Here is an 18,760-nt window from a genome sequence, read left to right on the forward strand (position 1 = left end):
GGTAAAAGAGGTCCTTGACCATTGAACTCTATTGACCCCGACCTAGTTTTTGATGTTACGCATGTAATTAAACAACCTAAACAGTGCAAATATTCTTTAAATGAATTGTTTGCAAGCCGAACAATTTGAGACCATTTTGGTTAATATCAGACAATTTTTAGTTTTTTGACCTCTGTTGACCCCAACGTTTGACCTTTGACCTTTTCGGTTATAACTCAAAAACCGTACATCACAGATATGGCAAACTATATTTTTTCTGAATCCTTATGACTTGAGGAATAATTTGGTATTATAGTTTTTAAAATGATTGGAGCGATTTTGAAATTTGACCCCTGTATGACCTTTTCCCGCCAAAAACTACATTTCCACCAAGTATATTTTAGTATATTTTTGGTATGATGTTCAGGGGACATCTCTAAAATGTATAAAAGTGAAAAAAATTCTGTTGCAATTAGTGGTGAGTCAAAACCCACTTTGACTGGACTATAACTAAATGATAAGGATTTAGATGTTTCATTTGGCAAAATAAGATTTTTTTTTATTCCAAAAGATTAGAGTGCTATATTTTTCTGGAATCAGGAGTAGACAAATTTCTATTTCATGGATTATAAATATAAAAGAACACACTTCTGGCATTGGGCTATTCCCCCTATGAAAGACATGACCTTAATCTCCCACACAGGGGGTGTGGATTTCATTCAGGTGATCCCATTTGAAAGTCACACTCTCTGTGTGGGAGATTAAGGTCATGTCTTCCATAGGGGGTGTATGGATTTCAGCTGGAATAGCCCACGCCAGACTGCCTGAAGGAGTGGTATAAGACTTGGTCTCATAATACATAGGTCAGTAGTCTTGGAGGTATTTTCTGATTTTCCATTTTTTAATGGTTAGGCTAGAGAAAACAACTTGAAGTATAAATTGGAAGTATTCTTAACACAAACCTTTCATGGCCTTGAATTTTAGTTTGTGTTAACAGGATTTTGTGTTATAATGTACAGTACACACATATACATTTGGTGTTATCAGTTTTATATTTAACAAGTTTCTACTGTATTTGTTAAGTTATGGTCCATGAAAATAAAAGCATTATCCTAGCTGTGACAGCAGATTTCAATATCAAATACAATAACAGCACTAAACACTACGGCTTAGACTGGTTTCGATTTTTTTTATTAGAAGATACAATGATCATCACGATCACTGTTTGGCCTCAAGTTACTGGCTGGTTCCCAACTAAACTTTTGTAGTCTTAGATGCACTGATTCAACAGGTGGAGCCTCATTCAGTGAAGTGGAGCCTCATTCAGTGAGGAGGAGCACTGTGCTTGATTGTAGGGCGCCAACCACCCCATCAATTTTTCAGTGAATTACAATCAAAACAAAATTCCATCAAAAAGAATTTTCACAGCCAGTAGGATGATTGGTGTAGGCGTAGCATCATAATTCATAAAAGAATGGGGGCATGTTCATTCCAGACTCAGAGTCAACTTTAAATGTGACCATCCACCACGAAGTGGTAGTAAAGTCTGCCCTAGGTTATTTTCTGTTTATTGCAGATTTTGAACGAGTGCACATGCAGTTTTAAAATGACACCTCAACCAGCTTCATCGGATATCTGGAAGTGAGGTTATGTTTCATCAAAGGTCAAATTCCTAATATATTTTACATAGAAATCCATACTGTTTTTGATTGTATCTCAAAATGGAAAATGCCGACTTTACGACCAGTTTGTGGTGGATGGGCACAAATTTGAAAAATTTGATAGAACAAATGACTGCAACAACAATCAGACTCGGCGCCCCTCATCAGTCCCAGTGCCCCAATTGCATTGACTCATGCTACAACACTGTTCACAGCAATTGGGAGTCCACTGCCACAATGATTCTAATGATACCACAACACTTGTAGGGGGATGTCGGTGTAACTCTTTACAAGGATTGAGTTTTTACACTCCCTCCTCCTTCAAAAGCAATCATACACTCCCATTTTTTTGTGGAAAAAAATGACACAATTATCCCCTAATGATGCCGTAATATCATGCTGTCACAGGGTACGATAAGAGACTGATAAGTGCGATCACATATTCCATAATAAGGATAGCAAAATAATTAAGGTACCAGTTACATTCACCCCTGTACACCCTTAAAGGCACATATTGGAATGTCATCTTTCCCTGGGTAAGATCTGACACCAGGCCAGCCCGTGACCAGAGGGTAACATGAGTATGTTTGTTTCACCTTGAAGGCAAGGATAGTCTTGCAAATATGGGTTAACTTTCCCCTAGGCCATCCAATATGCCATATACAGTAGGACTCCAACTGGTATCTACTGGTCAGTTTATACTCCTATTTCCACATCTGTTATTTTTATATGCTCCTTTAACAAAGACAAAAATGGCAAAATTACCTATACCTGTACCCATTACCTCTGATAAACTGTGATCGAAAACCCAACAAAGAAACAAGAATCAAAAGTTGCATTTCAATGTTCCAATCAATGGACAGCATGCCAGGCGCTAATTGTCTTGTTTGAGAACACAGTGTGTACAGAATCAATTGGGCATCCAATGGAGCAATTTGCAACTTTTGAATTTACATCTTCCTTGGGATTTTGACAGATTTCAACTATAATGTTGTCTTAAAGAGGAGCAGTTCTTCTGGGGTAAACCTAGACTACCCCGTAGTCCACTTGCCCATTGTGCATACTCTGGATATTGTATTTAAGCTTAAAACTCTGATTTAATTAATGTGTGCACAATTGATAGATTTTCACATCTGATCAGTCACCCTACTCCCTCTGTTTGTTAGCTTCCCAAGTGGACTACTGACATTGCCTTGCGGTTAAGATTTTTAACACGGGACTCTATGGAGAGTTAGGCCAATTTCTGGCCTAACTAAAATTGGCCATGATGTTTGGTGATTGGTCGCCCATACCTCGCTATGGTTTAAATCGTCTGGGCCCGCGCCATTACCATTAACTACCCCGTAAACAACTGTCTGTGGTATTTGCGGCGCTTTTGTGTTGGCGCGAAAGTTAATCTCTCATCAAACATCTAGCGTGTCCATGCTTAGTACTTGTGGTTAATGGACTGATAAACAAGTATGCTTGACAGTGTGTTTTTAGAGAGCAAAGTCCAGGGGGTAAAGTTCTGCTTACAATTCAAAGTTCATAGTCGAAATTTCGGGGTACGAGGTTCGCTATCAATAAACTAGTAGTTACCAAATTCAGAATTGTTCAGTATTAAAGTGAGCCGTATAATTATGCAAGATAATGTTGCATTCAATTACTTTTATTGTCACTAATCGTCTGATATTTTTAACTCTTTATGACCATTTTACTATTGAATACTTTAATTTTAATAAACATCAGTATAATTTTGAGTTCAACGAAATGGGTTCATCATGACTAATAATAACATATTTTTAATAAAATTCGACTATGGCATAGTCTAGGGTAAACCAAACCTTCCTGGTTATCAAATCAGTGACAATGTTATCTCTGAATTTTACAGGTGCTAATTGATGTATAAATGTTATTGTATCCATTAGCACCTGTCAAATTCAGAGATAATCTTGTCACTGATAAATTTGATAACCAGGCAGGTTTGGTTCACCCCAGGAGAACTGCTGTGGTGAGGCCTCCTCTTTAAATCTGAGCTAAAAGAAGCATCTATTGGCTGTTGGTTCTAATTATAACAGTTCTCTCTTTGTCTAGGATATACAGGGGTGATAATGGGTACCTTAATTCTTTTGAGGTCTGTACTTTACATTGCATTACATAATTGTTTACTATTTGTGTTTATGTTTCTTTTTCTTCTTCACTACTACTTCTGAATCTTCTGTATCTGGAATCTGCATGTCACAGGAACGAAGAAGAAACAAAAAGGAACAAAGAAAAGAAAAATAATTAAAAAGCCAAATCACAAAATTAATTAAATCTGTTAAGGGACCCTTCACAAACACTTGTTAGGGGGGCCTGATGCAAAAAGGGGGCCCTGAAATTGTTTGACCCTCCTGGGGGGCCCTGAAAAAAATGACCACAAATTTTCCTGGAAAAATTAAGTTTATATGCTTTTCTATGGGGTTGACCCATAATTTTCATGTCAAAAAGGGGGCCCCTGAAATCTTTGAGGTCTGTAAAGGGGGGGCCCAAAAACTTTTCGTGATAAAATTTTTTTGCATCAGGCCCCCCTTACAAGTGTTTGTGAACGGTCCCTAACATTCTTGTAATTTGGCCAAGGTTCATGGGCTATTCTATTTGAAATCCATACACACCCTATGGAAGACATGATCTCAAAATTTCACAGGGGTGTAAATTTCAAATGGAGTCACCCATTCAGGTTATCCCATTTGAAATTCACACTCGCTGTGTGGAAGATTAATGTCATGTCTTCCACAGGGGATGTATGGATTTAACTGGAATAGGCCAATGTCCGTTTCTTGATAAATTTGCGATCGACGTCTGTCACTATGTAAAACACCCCAGCTTTGACATCCGTCACTATGTTTTACTATACCTCATAAATATTTATTAGGTAATCCAGACATCTTATTGGTTAATAATGCCAGCGTCCGAGTACGGTATTTTGACTTCTTCCCCGCACCTGTGCAATTACGCGCACGCGGGGAAGTAGTAAAACTTCTGCACCCTACTACCACACGGTGTCTCGACCCCGCGCGTCACTGTTCCTTCAGACGTAGCATTATGCTACACAACGGCGATTCTGCAGACGCGTTTATCGTGAAAATGGCGTCTGATGCAGTTATTTTGCAGAGATTACGCGAATTTGACATTTTATGCAACAAAATGCTATTTATGGAATGTTAAAAAGAAAATTAGAATAATATAGGTCAAAATGTAAATTGATTGAACAGAAATCGCCCAATAAAATCAGGTAAGCAAAATATTAAGCTTATTTACCATGCTGGCACATTGACTGGTGTGTGTGTTGACTTTTGTTTACGATTTTACCATGATAGTGACAATATTTATGAGGTATAGTAAAACAAATACAACATGTTCCATTTCGAAGTATTCAAAACTACTGGTCCTCGGTGTTGGATGATTTGACCACTTCCCTCCGCTGACGCGTCGCGAAGTAGTCAAATAATCCAACACCTCGGGACCAGTAGTTTTGACTACTTCCCCTCAAAACATGTTGTATTTGTATAATATAATACACCCGACGACTTGATGAGACAAAAATATATTGAATGATTCATTTAAAGTTGTGTGTTACTGTACTTTAATGAACTTTCTGTGTCACTTTTTAATATTTGACTGAGACTATATATGAGTGTTTGCCAGTTTTTTTGCCACTTTGCTGGCAAAAACCGAACCCCGAGTCATCAAAATTTAGATGTTCTCGGTGGTGAGAATTTAACAACATGACAACTTGATGTTGATAAAACTAACCTCTGTCTTGATCTCTGTTTTGATTTTCCTCTTGTGTGCTTTCCTGTGGTCTTCTGCAGAGCTGCTACTACTTTCTTTATCTATTTTCTTCTTTTTCTTCTTCTGACTCGAGGTTCCTTTTGTTGATGGAGCTTTGGTGGGAGAACTTCTGTTGGGACTATGGGGTGGTGAGTCCGGATAAACTGTAGGCTCCTCTGTGAACAGCAATGAACAGCATTATTACATGCACAATGAGTAATCTACTCAGGTTCCTTTAATTGGTGGAGCTTTGGAGGGAGAACTTCTTCTGTTGTGACTAGTATGGGGTGACTATTAGGTATTCCACTTAGGTATTCAAAATAGTGTACCTCCGTAATTGATTGGTAAACGCCCAAAATTGAACAAGAGTTTGCATCATTACGCTGGAGTGTATAACAAAGGTGTTGTGCTTAACACACACTATCAACACAACACTTAAGGCCGTACTACACCCATATATTGGTTTGATTGGTCTAAAAAAATATTTTTTCATTTATAGCTAGGCGATATATGCACGGATCATGTGAAATAAAAATAATTATGAAACAACTTCGTAAAAGTGTCCTTTTCACCCATTTGTCTTAAAGTTGACTGGTTGGTAAGGACGCTTATATCCACTTTTTACGCCTGTGACAGGCGGCGAGGAAGCGCAACACGTGACGTCGAGGCTGGCGAAGATACTCTGACAGCCCCATTCAAAATACACGGTTAGCAATTACAAATAGAAAATTATCATACTTGCAGGGGGGTACTTTGTCGTGCCCTGACGGTTTTAGAGTAAGATAATTTTGCTTTGACACCACATAACAAATTTAGAAGTGTTTGTGACGATTTCATGATTATGTGTTAATCTAATGGTGACCTCAAAATTGGCGATATCGCTTTCATCACCGCCTGGTATTCTATATCGCTGGATGTCAATCTCCATAGGGATGGGCGATACCAGCTTTTGGTACCGATTGTCGAGAGCAGTCAGGGGGGTGGGGCGTAATTTTTAGAAAAAATTAAATTAAATCTTAAAAAAATGGCCGCGGAGCGCGCTTTCGCTACGCAGGAGGTTGTCTAAGGGATGATGTTCCCCCCTCAGAAGTAAGAAACTTGTGCAAAATGAAGATCTAATTGAAGCGATTTGGTGGACAATTTTGGCACTATTAGGGCCTACTAGTGTAAAATTTTAGGTTTGGCGGCCGAAAATTTGTGAAATGTGCGGTTCATGAAGCCTTTCTTGGACAAGTTTCCCTATTGTCGTAGGCCTATAAATTGTTTTAAACATAAATCTCATGAAAGAAGAAGCGAAAATGGCCACTTGTATATCGATTACGCAGGGGAGTGTAAAATGAAGTGTTTTGGTGGACCATTTTGGTACAAGTGTGTAAAAGTTTAGTTTGAAAAAGCCGCAAATTTGTTAAATGATAGTCCATGAAACCTTCCTTGGACAAGTTTTCCCTGTAAGCCTATACCCTTATTGTGTTAACATAGGGCTTAAATTTGCAAATGTTGGAAGAAGAGCGAAAATGATCATATGTTTATCCACTACGCAAGGGGGAGTCTGAGGGGGATGTTCCCCCCTGAGAAGTTTGACAAATTTGCAAAATGAAGGTCGAATTGAAGCCATTCGGTGCATTGTTTTTACACTACTATTTGAATCAATTGCTTTAAACAGAAAAAAGGGCCCGAACTCAATTTGCAAAACTTGAGATTGGCAATTACTAAAGCATGCATAAATCGATGAAGTCGGTATGGAGTCCGTCTTAATACTGACTTTGGTGGCAAAACGGTGAGGGGCCCTGCATATCGGCGGACCCGCAGTAATTTTCACATGCTTTTAAGACGAGGACCCGCCTTCAAGCAATGCCTAAAATAATCGCAGAATAATCGAAAAAAATTTTTGTAAAAGATTTGCAATCACTTTGATTGGGATCGAACATTGCCACTTTACAATGCTCAAGGTCACCAAAACTCAGATGTGTGAAAAATCCTACAAGTTAAAAATTGTATGAAATCATCCCTCAGCGTAAACTAGTTTCTATACGCTTTTAAATGTGAATGATACGGTAGGTCGCTGAAAAGTGTTTTGTGACGTTACATGTACATTAGGAAAACAATTGTTATTTAAAGTACCGTAACATTTTTCAAAATCGAGATTTTTACCTAATTGTAATAAATATAACATAACAAACCCCCCCGGGTAACAAACACACCCTGAAATGTTTTATCATGTACATGCCCGCCAATACCGGCCATGATGTGCCGCTAAGTGCATATCCCATAGACAATCCATTGGATTATTCAAAACACTGTACAATGTAGGCCTAGGCCTAGCTGTGAGCCCGGCTGCGAGATCTGGATCTGGATCATTTATACTCCAATAAAAGCAGTGAATTCTGCACCCGGGATTCTGCATCACACTAGAGTTGGAGATAGTCTAGACCTACCACACAATTTATTCGTTACCTGAAGTCGCTAATAGAGAATGAGAGATTAGAATATTTGTTTATATTTGTTTTCAATTTTCTAATATTTTTTTTTCAATACGCTCCATTAAATAATTCTTTAGGCCTATTCTGTAATGTCTGTAAAGTACGGTATCGTGCAGCGTGCGGTATCAGAGAATCCGCGTATCGAGTACCGCTCAACCTTAGTCAAAGGTCAAAACCAATTATAAAAATATGGCGGCGTACATGTTTTTTCACGTCGGCTTCGCTTGTCTTCGAAGCGAGCAGTGATTTTCACTGATTTTACACATCATTTTCTCAAAATGGAAGGAATACACACCGCTACAGGTAAGTGACCAAACCGTTACTACACATGAAGTTTTAGGGTGTGTCCAACAGTTTAATTTTGAGGTTTTACCATTGTGAACATGCCGATTTACATTATTATCGTGTTTTGTAAGCTTTCTATTTTCTCAGAAAACTGAGCAAAAATTCACCTAATACTGAAAATTGACTGTTTTGACTGTTCTTTAATTTCAACCTTATCAAACCTGAAACAAATGTGCTGCCTTGCGAACACAAATTTTGCATATCATTGTCAACTGGAAGGGGAAAATAAGTTTAATTTCATTGATAACATGAAATTGATGCATATTTGTGTTTTCAAAGCTGTGCATAATTAATGCATTTCCAAAATAAAAATATTTTGGTACTATTAGGGTCTGCCATTGATGATAAATAAGTGTGTGTAGGTCGATTCACGTTACCAGTTCTGAAATTGCAAATATGATCAAAATTGTGATGGGGTCATCATGTACCTCTCTTTGGCTTGTACAATTAAAAGCATGTAAGCTACATTATTATCAATACCACCAATAGAACGAGAAGATTTGCCCTTCATTATGCATACCACTATGACCAATTTTTTTTTCTCATTTCTTCACAAAATGCAAAAAACCCACAAAAAAAATGTGATGGGTGTAGTACCCCCTTAATGCACAGAATAGAAACAAGCATGAACTTTAAATCACCGTTTACTTGGGCACATGGCGAAAATATCTGGTGGTACAGTGGTTTGTTCTCCATGAACAACGCACAGATATGGCACACTGCAGCGGAGTCCGTACTCTTTGAGTTTAGTCTCTTTGGTTACTAACAACACACGCCACAAACAAAAAAATATGGCCAGTCTGTACTCGTAACCCCATGGGTACCGACAAATCATTGGCTTATGATAAGAACCATATTGATTGGTTACAAAGAGGGTTATATCATGCATACAGCCAATCAGAGATATGGTAAGAAAAGTCATGAAGCTGAAAGGGATTAAACTTAAAATTGCTTTGAGATCTAAAAGCTCTATTTTGATTGGTTACTCCCATGATTATATCATGTAATTAACCAATCAGGGGCTCTGTAAGAAAGTCTAATCTCTTTGGTTCATACGTTACTACTCACCATAACCAAAAGGCACATATCTCTGTTTCAAACCTGGTGGAAGTTCATACGTCCTTGTTGGAGGTGTAGGAGGAAGTGTAACAGGTAGAACAGCCACAGAGTTGGTGATGGTTATTTGCCCTTGGAAAGCCGGACCTGTGTTGGAAAACAAAGATATTTTGTATCAGCCATTCAGGTGATTGTTATACATTGTATGCCCCTTGACAGCCAGACGTGTTGGGAAAACTAATATATTTTGGACAGCCACCATGCAACAAGATCCTGGAGCAGATGCAGGAGGAAGTGTAGCCACCCCCTGCCCATCATTTCAGATGGGGACTTTGGTCCTGGGATGGGCAAAATTAATAGCTTTGACAGAGAAAATAAAAGCTATTGACCTTTTTAGTAGACCAGATTTGCAAAACAAGGCCATAGCAGCACATATTTGAACTCTCTGAACCCCCGTAAGCTGTAGAAGTCTGGTAAATGTTTTAATTGTCCTTTACAGATATCCAAGTGTATTTTCTCTATTAAACACCAGGCACCAGCTGAGTTCTAATAAATGCCCCCTCCCCCATAATTCATTCCATTAAAATTACTAATGTACTTTAAAACTAACATACCTTGCAAAAATCAAGGCTTTAGGTGCTGTAGTTGTGACAAAATCCGAGACTTTGAATAAAAGAACTTAATACCTTATTTAATTTAATTGTGATCGCAATATTAGTCAAATGCAATATCCATATGTTCGTACACAGCATGCGGGAAGGTCATACATGTAACACATCAAAAAGACTCAACTACGATAGACAGAGCGACGCGGATTGCCGACATTGTACGCTGGTATTCAATAGCGATTTTCTTTGTTTTGCCTAATCTGTTAGGGTCAAAATTAAAAATGGACATATCTGATGGTGACAAACTAACATTTTGTGGAAAAAAATAAAAATCTATTTTTTATGGAAATGATATAACATCAGTGGCGTAACTAGGGTAAGTAGCGCCCGGGACAAGCTGAGACAAAATTTGCCCCCCGAGAATATCTTAGACACGAGCAACCCTTGAAACAATTGTGGACAAAATTGTGGACGAAATTTTGGACAAATAAGGCCTACCACTAATGAATTTTGGTTTATACTAGAAGTTGAATATCGGTCTTAAAATATTCTTTTAATTCCATCGCTGTGAGGGGCGCAGAATCGATGCCGAATTGGTCAATTTGGCGCGCCCCTAAGGGTAGCGCCCACGGCATGTTTCCCCCCTCTTCCCCCTGCCCACCCTCTTCCCACTGCCCCCTGCCCCCCCGTGAGTTACGCCACTGTATAACATGGCTTAAAACAGATGCTACATGCTATAAGATGGTAATGCTTAGTTTCACTTCAAGTTAGTAGTGACATAGATACATATTTCGCTGAGTGGTCGCTCTCACATATAAACCCTGCAGAGCGTATAACCATGCTACATGCTAAAATGGTAATGCTTAGTTTCACTTCAAGTTGGTAGTGACATATTGGTCGTTTTATTGAAGTGCACACTCTACCCTAACCCTACAGGACATATAAACATGTGTACAAGGGGTGGTTTATCGGCAAGCTGCCAAAATAACTGAAGACACTCACAAATGTGAGGTGAAACAAAGTATACTTTGTATTATTACCTGGCATCAGCTCGGTGGAATTACGAGAGGGAAGTAGAACGTTTGCTGGCGAGTTCTGTAAAAGAAAAGGTTTATATTGAATGTAAGACATAAAGGAAGTCCACTTAGAGAATAAATGATATGAATTTTTGTTTTTACTTTCCTCTACCGTGGGATAGATGACAGGTAGGTCCAATATTATGAGTAGTGGATGCCGGCGCAGGTCTGGTTTCCACTACAATAAGATCTAGGGAATGGTGAATTGGTTGATTCGGCAACCCCACCCCCACGGCAGAGGCCAGGGCATGTGCCCTCCCTTGCCTCTTTGCTACGCCACTGTTCAGCATACTTTGTTATTCCAGTGTCAATATGAGACTAATAAGAAGAGTATCAACCTGGCTATTTGAAGTCATCTTCATCAAATCAAATCAAGATGGACTAGATTAATGCGGGGTAATGTAATCTGGTTCAGCATACTTCATTATTTCAGTGTGAATATCTGACTGCTACAAGGAGTACCAACCTGACTATTTGAAGTCATCTTCATCGCCATGACATTGTACTTTTTCCTGTTGCCATGACTACCAGTATTTCTAGACCTCAGTATCTGCTCTGCATTCAGTAACAGTTCCTGGTCATTGAAACCATCAAAGTCAAACTATAGAAAGAAGACAATAAACAAGTTTTACCATCAAAAGAAAATGGAGTAGAACTGTTAAGAATGAGGGTAATTCAAAACGTGTTGTCAAATAGGGCTGTCTTAGCTATCACCCAGCCAATTTCCATTTGTGATGAAATTCAGGGTCAGTTCATTCAACACTGCAGGAATCCAATTGAATTTTACAAGAGTCTTTGCGTTTTCTCCTATTTAACTATAGTTTATAAATCTATTTATGTATAATAATCTATTTTTGATTCCAGGGGTTGAATTTAGTTCCATATAGCAAGAATGGACGGATTCTTGCAACAGTATTTTACAAGATATTCTCCTCCCATTCACTTATAGTGTGTTGGCTCAAACAATCTATGAGAACCTCTTTAAATTCACACAAATCAGTTTTGGCAAATCTCTGCGGGCATGTAATCTCAGATTCTCTTTGAATTTCTAGACCTAGACTCATGCAATTCTGGTCAGGAGAATCTGGAGGGACTTCGGGGCATGCCCCCCCCCCCCCCATCAAAGTCCAAATTTGACAAATTCCAAAATACGAATAAATGGCAAGTGTACCCCAATCAGATAGACCCGGTGCCCCTCATAATCAGTTCCCACCCTAAACCTATTCTATCGAGCTGGCAGGGCTGTTGTTAGTTCTATAAAAGCCTTACCAAGAATCTTTGTGGTATGAGCCCCGGTATGAGCCGTAAAACATGAGTCGTATTTGCATCCATTTGGTATATTAGTGACCTCTTTTTCTAAGCTAAGATTGGTATGTATGGATGGGCCATTTTTCTTAAATGCTCTCAATTTTTTTCCAAAAAATATTGCCTTACCATAGCCAAAATTGTCTGAATTTATTAAAAATTTGTAGAAAAGTTGTAAAATAAAATATGGCCAAATATTCAAACTTTTGGTATAATGATAGTTCCAACTTGGAAAATTGGTATAGCGATGGGTACACTTTCAGATTACCCCCCTCCCCCACAACCACCCCACCCCGGGTCACCAACTTCCTGACCCTGATATTCTCATCCTGATGATGTCAAATAATGATTTTCTTACATCATGTGGTGCCTTTATCAGCCACAATTCCTTGGAAGACTTCTGGATATCTTCAACACATAAGCAGTCATCTTTCTTCCCAGGTTGGTAAACTACTTCTTCAAATGCATTGCCACAATGAAACCTGGAAAGGGAAACAAAAAGAAAACAAAATCCTTTAAAAGTGACTTTAGATTAATATTAGTGGTAAACTTGCTATACAGGGATACTCTCTTGTGATGTTTCTACACTGTAGAGAGGGTCAACAACAGAATACTGACAAATGCTGTCGTATAAGTGCGTTAGTGTCATAGACCAGACATGGAAGTCCTCTTTTGGTCTACCAATGCGCTTGCCTTTTTACCACAGGATCATGGGTTCGAGTCTTGGCAAGTGACTCAAAGATATAGCACAGGATACTTTGATGAATTTACACCTGATGGCTGGACGGAATGGTGACAAAATGGATCCTGGTGTTTCTTAACATCAAGCGGACCCATCTATTGGAAACAGTTGGGAATTAATCAAAATACCTGGCCGAGTTTGCCTTGTATCAAGGATGACCAGACCTTAAGGTGCACGGATGTGTATTAGGAGGACAATGGGGAGGTGCATCGTCACCAAGGTATAAGTGTGTTAGTGTCATAGGCCAGACGGGAAGTCCTCTATTGGTCTATGCACTAGCACCCAAACTCAATTTGCACAATTTCAATGTTACACTGGTCCACACTGACACTTTCTAAGACTTGAGACTCACAATTAAGCATGCATGGATTGATGTTGAAGTCAGCATGAGTCCATCTTAATACTGACTTTGGGAGTTCAGTGACAAGAAGTGATGGGCCCTGCATATCGGGGGGGGGGGGGGACTTGCAGTAAATTTCACAGGCTTGTGGCTAAGGGCCAAGGACCGGTCTTCAAACAATGCCCAACTAAAATAATCACAGGTCTATATATTTTTATGTGCCGTTGACCCGACTGTGCGTGAGGCATAGGCCTATTCAACTACCATTACATGCAATTATTTAACTTTTACTCTTTTTTTTTTTTTTTCTCTTCTCTTCTCTCCTTCCGTTTTCTTTGGGAGAAGGGGAAAGGGCTCGATGCCCCCGAAATCCGTACATGGCTGCAAGACTTCAAGTCCGTAGGTGTCATTTTGATAAAGACTGTAGTCTTGCTTGCATGAATACATGGGAGGCACGCCAACATGACAGCAAAATGACAGAGTCGGTTCTTTTTGCGACTAATCTCTTTGATTTTACCTCAAAGTTGCATCAGGTAAGTCGGGCGTTCTGACCCGCGAGGGTATTTCTGGTTCACCGTCGTCATTATCACTGTCGTCATCTGAATGTCTTACTGTATCAGCATCTGATGACGAGTCAGAACCTGAAACTGGAAAAAGGTATAAATAGTGTTGTTTTTTACATGTGATTCAAATCATACCAGCCCTTGAATTAACCCATGGCACCCACGGCATAATGCCATGGGTGCCCACCCCCATTGCCGTAATGCCCTCGAAATATGTCCTTTACCGACGGCAGTCACTTGCCGTGCCCTCTAATGAAGTTGCCTGGGGTGCCCCAGCCCTGCCCCTTTATTATAAAATCATCTATCAGACTGTTTGTGTGTGTTTTCTTCGCTTTTAAGAAATTGCCTTGGTGCCCTTCTCAAATTTTCAACAGTTGCCTTGATGCCCTCTTGAAATATTACAAACTACTGTGCTGCCTTGCCTTTTTAGTGAAAATCCAAGGCAATTATCAACTAATTGCCCTAAAAAGTTGCCGTGCCCCTTCAGATCCTTATTAAATTCGAGGGCTGAATCATTCTTTATTTTAGGTTTTTTATTGATGCCCCTCTTAATCTTGTCTCAGGCCCACTCTTGTCCTGTCTCTTGCCTTTTAATAGGTTGTTTGTTCTTACGTGATCGCATTTGACTGTCATCAGTGGGCTTGTATCGGATTCACTACTTTGCTTTGTATGTAATTGGTTTGAAAATTATGGCATTTGTCATTTATACTATGTATTTTTGAAGTTGTGAAATAAATGTTTCTTGAATTGAATTGAATACTCCTCATATGTGAAATTGTATGGGATATTTGTCTCACATCTCTGATTATATCTACGTCAGGGCAGGCATGCTGTCCCTCCTCAGTCCTCATGTTCATTTGAAGCATGTGATGGTGTACACCTACAACTACATATATCCATACTCCAGTTTTGAAAGCCAACATTGCTCGTTAAAGCCATATTACTTTGTATAACATTTCCATAAGAAAGAGAACTGTATTTTTTTGGTATAAAAATGTTAGTTTTCAAAGTCAGATATGTACTGTGCAGAGACACTCCAAAACCAAGGTGTTTTTTATATGTTACGGTTAGTGAGCAGCATTCTCCTTATGATGTTTCTACACTGTGTAGAGAGGGTCTACAACATCTGAGGTAAAACTGACAAATACTAGATATATTTCTTGATGCTTGAACTTTGGATTTCTTACGTACAGTGCATCCCTACATGTACATGTACCGCTGCAAGATTTCAGGTCTGTGTTATTATGTTTATGATAAAGACTGTTCAAATCTTGATTTCAATCTTTCCTTTGGGCCAATTTTGGTTTCTTGCTAACATTTAAAGCCTGAAAGCATCACCACTATAGATAGGCTAGCAGTCACTTGTGCAATATTATGTTAACACTGGATTTCATTTCTTGTGTATTGTTCACTGATACATGCATGAAAAGCCTCTTCTGTTGTATCTTGTATCTGTACTATTTCACACACATAAGCTCCAATAATCATGATAATAATACAATCGGCGTGATGATACACTCATTGTTTGTAGCCTATTTGTAGGCGCTGGAATGAAATAGCAATTTTCTTTGTTTTACCTCATTTGTTTGGCTCAAAATTAAAAGGGGACAGTGTGATCAGTAGCTACTTAGTACATTTACATAGGAATCTATTTTTATTCAATTCACACATTATTGCTTTACACTGGGTTTCAGAGAAGAACAGTCCCTTGCTCAGATTGATGCGAGCACCCTGTAAATGAGCGACATATGCGGAGCCGAGGGGGGGGGGGGGCAAGCAATTTTGGCGAGCCATTTGGAAATTTTACCCCCTCCCCCCGGGGCTCATAATTATTGCACAGCCCCTAATTGTAGTACAAGTGTACATTACTATTAGACTGCGGAACTCAGTCCTCAATGATAGTCAGTCACTTATCTTTTGGTCGTTTGACTATCATTTGAGGACTGAGTTCTTACCGAGGTGCAGTTTCAGACAATAGCTTGGGATTATTGGGGCTGAGGTTATCTTTTGAATTCTTTCATGACCGCTGAAGCATACAATGTAGTCAAGCCTGTCAAGGACACTCGGCGTGAATTGAAAGACCATGTCACTCGCCACAAAAGAATGTCAAAAGTCATAAACACCAATTTGGTGTACTTCCGCGCCTCGGTAAATGATGTTTAAGGTTTATGACTACATACCTATAGCCAAAATATTAAATTCTCGATCATGAGAGCCAACTTGGGTATGCACAGTTATTTGCGTTGAGCGTACTACGCAAAGACCGGCGCTTACGGCGCAAACACAGCTTTTGAGAATTGAACAATCACACGGTCGTTCGACGTTGCTAGGAAGGTCAAGGTTCGGTCATGCAGGTCGCGCGTTCATGTTAATATTCTATGAAAAGTATGCTGACGCAGTATTTTGGCTATATAGTAATAGTATAGCACTCCCACTGACCATGTTCATGTTAGTGCTGTACCTGTAGCCTACTATTATTAATAGTATTAGGCCAAATAAAAAAATAAACATGTTTCACTTTCACGTCCCCTCCCGCTTCCTTTTTTGAGGTTTCTTCAATTTTATTTTTATTTTTTGAAATTCAGTTATAACTTTTCAAAAAATATGTCTAGGAAATAGAGATGCTTTCTATAGCATTGCTAATATAAAAGAAACACTTTTGTAAGGTTTTGTGGTAGTTAGGAGGCCTATCTCTCAGAACAACAAATAAAAAGAGGCCTCCTCCTTTTTCCAGGCATTATTGTATACGCTAAAACAGCTCTAATTGTGGGTATTTACACTGATTTTGCGATAAAAATAAAAATAAAAAGCCCGATAAAAGCCCCTCTTCCTCCTTTTTTTTTCAAAAACCGGACGTGAAACATGTTTTTTATTTTACTTGGCCTTATGCTGACTTTCGTAATCGGCGAGGACGACTTCGACCTCCTGGTTTGTTTACAAACAGAGAGGTAGACAAAAGACCGTTCCGCTTGTCCAAACACTCAAGTATCAGCAGAAGGATGGTCCACAATAGCATGATTCACGTAACGTATAAACATGAATGAATAGGGATTAAAAAGCTGTCAAGTAGAACCATGTGCTTCTTTTGAGTTTTGTCCTATTTGCATTTGCCATCAAGATTTCATATGGAAACAGTTCAGACCCAGAAGAGGATCATGTCAGAAATTAATATTTTGTTCTGGGTCTGATTATTCGGACTATGACCATGTGACAGACAGTGTGCTAATTTTGTAAAAAAATGTAAAAAATGTAGTTAAGCTTATTTAAAATCAGGCCCTGTCAGCTGTCTAAATATAAAAGCTGCCGATGTTAATGTTAAAACCCATTGGAAAATCGTAATATCATAATTAATTTCTTACTTGTATGGCTCTGTTCGTGTCCTTCATTATCAGAATTATTCGATTCATTTTCACCTACTTCGGCCATCGTTTTGACCCACATGCAGCCGGCCACTTGTAAATAAACTCGAGGCTGACATTTGTAATGAACGCGTTCATCAGTGGGCGCAAATATAAGGATGTCAACCAAATGAATGTTTCCGTCCATTCAGCTAAGGGCGCAGACCACTGAATCTAAGGAGAGTTCCGTTTATTTTATTTTCGGCCGCTGACCGTCGCGTCGCTCCGTCTGTTTGTCAGTGGCGGCGCCAGCAATTTTTTTTGGGGCGGCACTAGGGAGGGAGGGGGGAAAAGTGAATATTAGGGAGGAGGTAAAATCTCGGGTAAAATAAACCAAATTTGCGTAAAATTGCCGCAAAAAAATTGAAATTTTCGTAATTTTGGGTTTTTAAGGCTGAGGCCCGGGGGAGGCACTCCCTATACTATCTGAAATGGCAGGGATGTGCCTCGGCCATGTTAAAAGTAGGGGGCATTCAGGTCAAATGTACAATTACAAAAATATGGGGTCATTCAGTACACAACCTGAATAAAAATGGGGTCATTCGGTATGAAACTTTGAAAAAAGGATGGTCATTGGGGTAACAAAAAGTAAAATGGGAGTCATTGAGTACAGGATTGCCAAAAGAGTATCGTTAAGTACACATAAATAAGTGCCAAAATGCGTAAAAACAACTTGGCCACCTTGGACATGTGAAAAATCTCATTATTTCTGGAGGAGAACACAATATATAAACTGCAAAGCATAATTGATAAAAAAATGATCAACTTCTGGAGTAGACTTGTAACTGGTAAAAAGAGTAAAAAATATTCTTTAACATTGTATTAATGTCTTATCAAAACTGTACATGAAAAGAATGATAATACACATCAATTTGGATGGATTAACAAAATCAAACTCATTCTGAATCAAAATGGTTTTGGATACATTTGGTTGAATCAAGGTAATCATAATTCAACTTGGCTTAAAGGTGCTCTTGATCAGCGTATCAGTGATATTCTGGCTCAATGATGTAAATAGTAACAGAATCTGCCTCAATTACAGGATATTCAAAGAAAACAAATCATTTGAATATTACCTTGTTAACTTAGATTATAGTAATAGATTAGCATTGTGTAAGTTTAGATGTAGTAATATTAGAATACCTGTAAATCTAAAAAGATTTAACAATGAAGTTAGCGACATGTATAACCTTTGGTCAAAAGACTTAGTGGGTGATGAAATGCATTATCTCTTTACCTGTAGTTTCTTTAAAAGTGATAGAGAAAAGTATATCAGTAAACATTACTACAAAAACCCAAATACTCTGAAAATGCACAAACTTTTAAATTCTACAAACAATACTGAGCTCAAAAATTTATGCAAATTCATCAAAATTATCATTAAAAATTTTTCATGATTCAACTCACTTATCTTT

General features: G+C 38.7%; 1 protein-coding gene across 1 annotated transcript; it reads right to left on the minus strand.

Moving 5' to 3' along the window:
* Nucleotides 1-1,154: 1,154 nt before the first annotated feature.
* On the minus strand, nt 1,155-17,447 carry LOC140139940 (uncharacterized). Its single transcript, XM_072161723.1, has 9 exons — nt 17,307-17,447; nt 13,902-14,031; nt 12,661-12,784; nt 11,464-11,598; nt 10,962-11,016; nt 9,326-9,460; nt 5,415-5,608; nt 3,459-3,850; nt 1,155-2,666 (listed from the first exon to the last, which is right to left on the minus strand). Exons 1-8 carry the CDS (start codon nt 17,386-17,388, stop codon nt 3,788-3,790), a joined length of 918 nt encoding a protein of 305 aa, XP_072017824.1. The 5' UTR covers nt 17,389-17,447; the 3' UTR covers nt 1,155-2,666; nt 3,459-3,787.
* Nucleotides 17,448-18,760: the final 1,313 nt, after the last annotated feature.

The sequence above is a fragment of the Amphiura filiformis genome, chromosome 18, assembly GCF_039555335.1.
Source record: "Amphiura filiformis chromosome 18, Afil_fr2py, whole genome shotgun sequence".
In the NCBI taxonomy this organism is placed as follows: Eukaryota; Metazoa; Echinodermata; class Ophiuroidea; order Amphilepidida; family Amphiuridae; genus Amphiura; species Amphiura filiformis.

What these genes read in the sequence shown, in the direction of transcription:
- LOC140139940 (XM_072161723.1), bottom strand. Translation starts at nt 17,388, where the DNA reads ATGTGGGTCAAAACGATGGCCGAAGTAGGTGAAAATGAATCGAATAAT. An exon ending in AGATGACTTCAAATAGTCAG is followed by an intron (nt 11,017 to 11,463) that starts GTTGGTACTCCT and finishes TTTCTTTTACAG; the next exon opens with AACTCGCCAGCAAACGTTCT. An exon ending in ATATGTGCCTTTTGGTTATG is followed by an intron (nt 5,609 to 9,325) that starts GTGAGTAGTAAC and finishes TGCTGTTCACAG; the next exon opens with AGGAGCCTACAGTTTATCCG.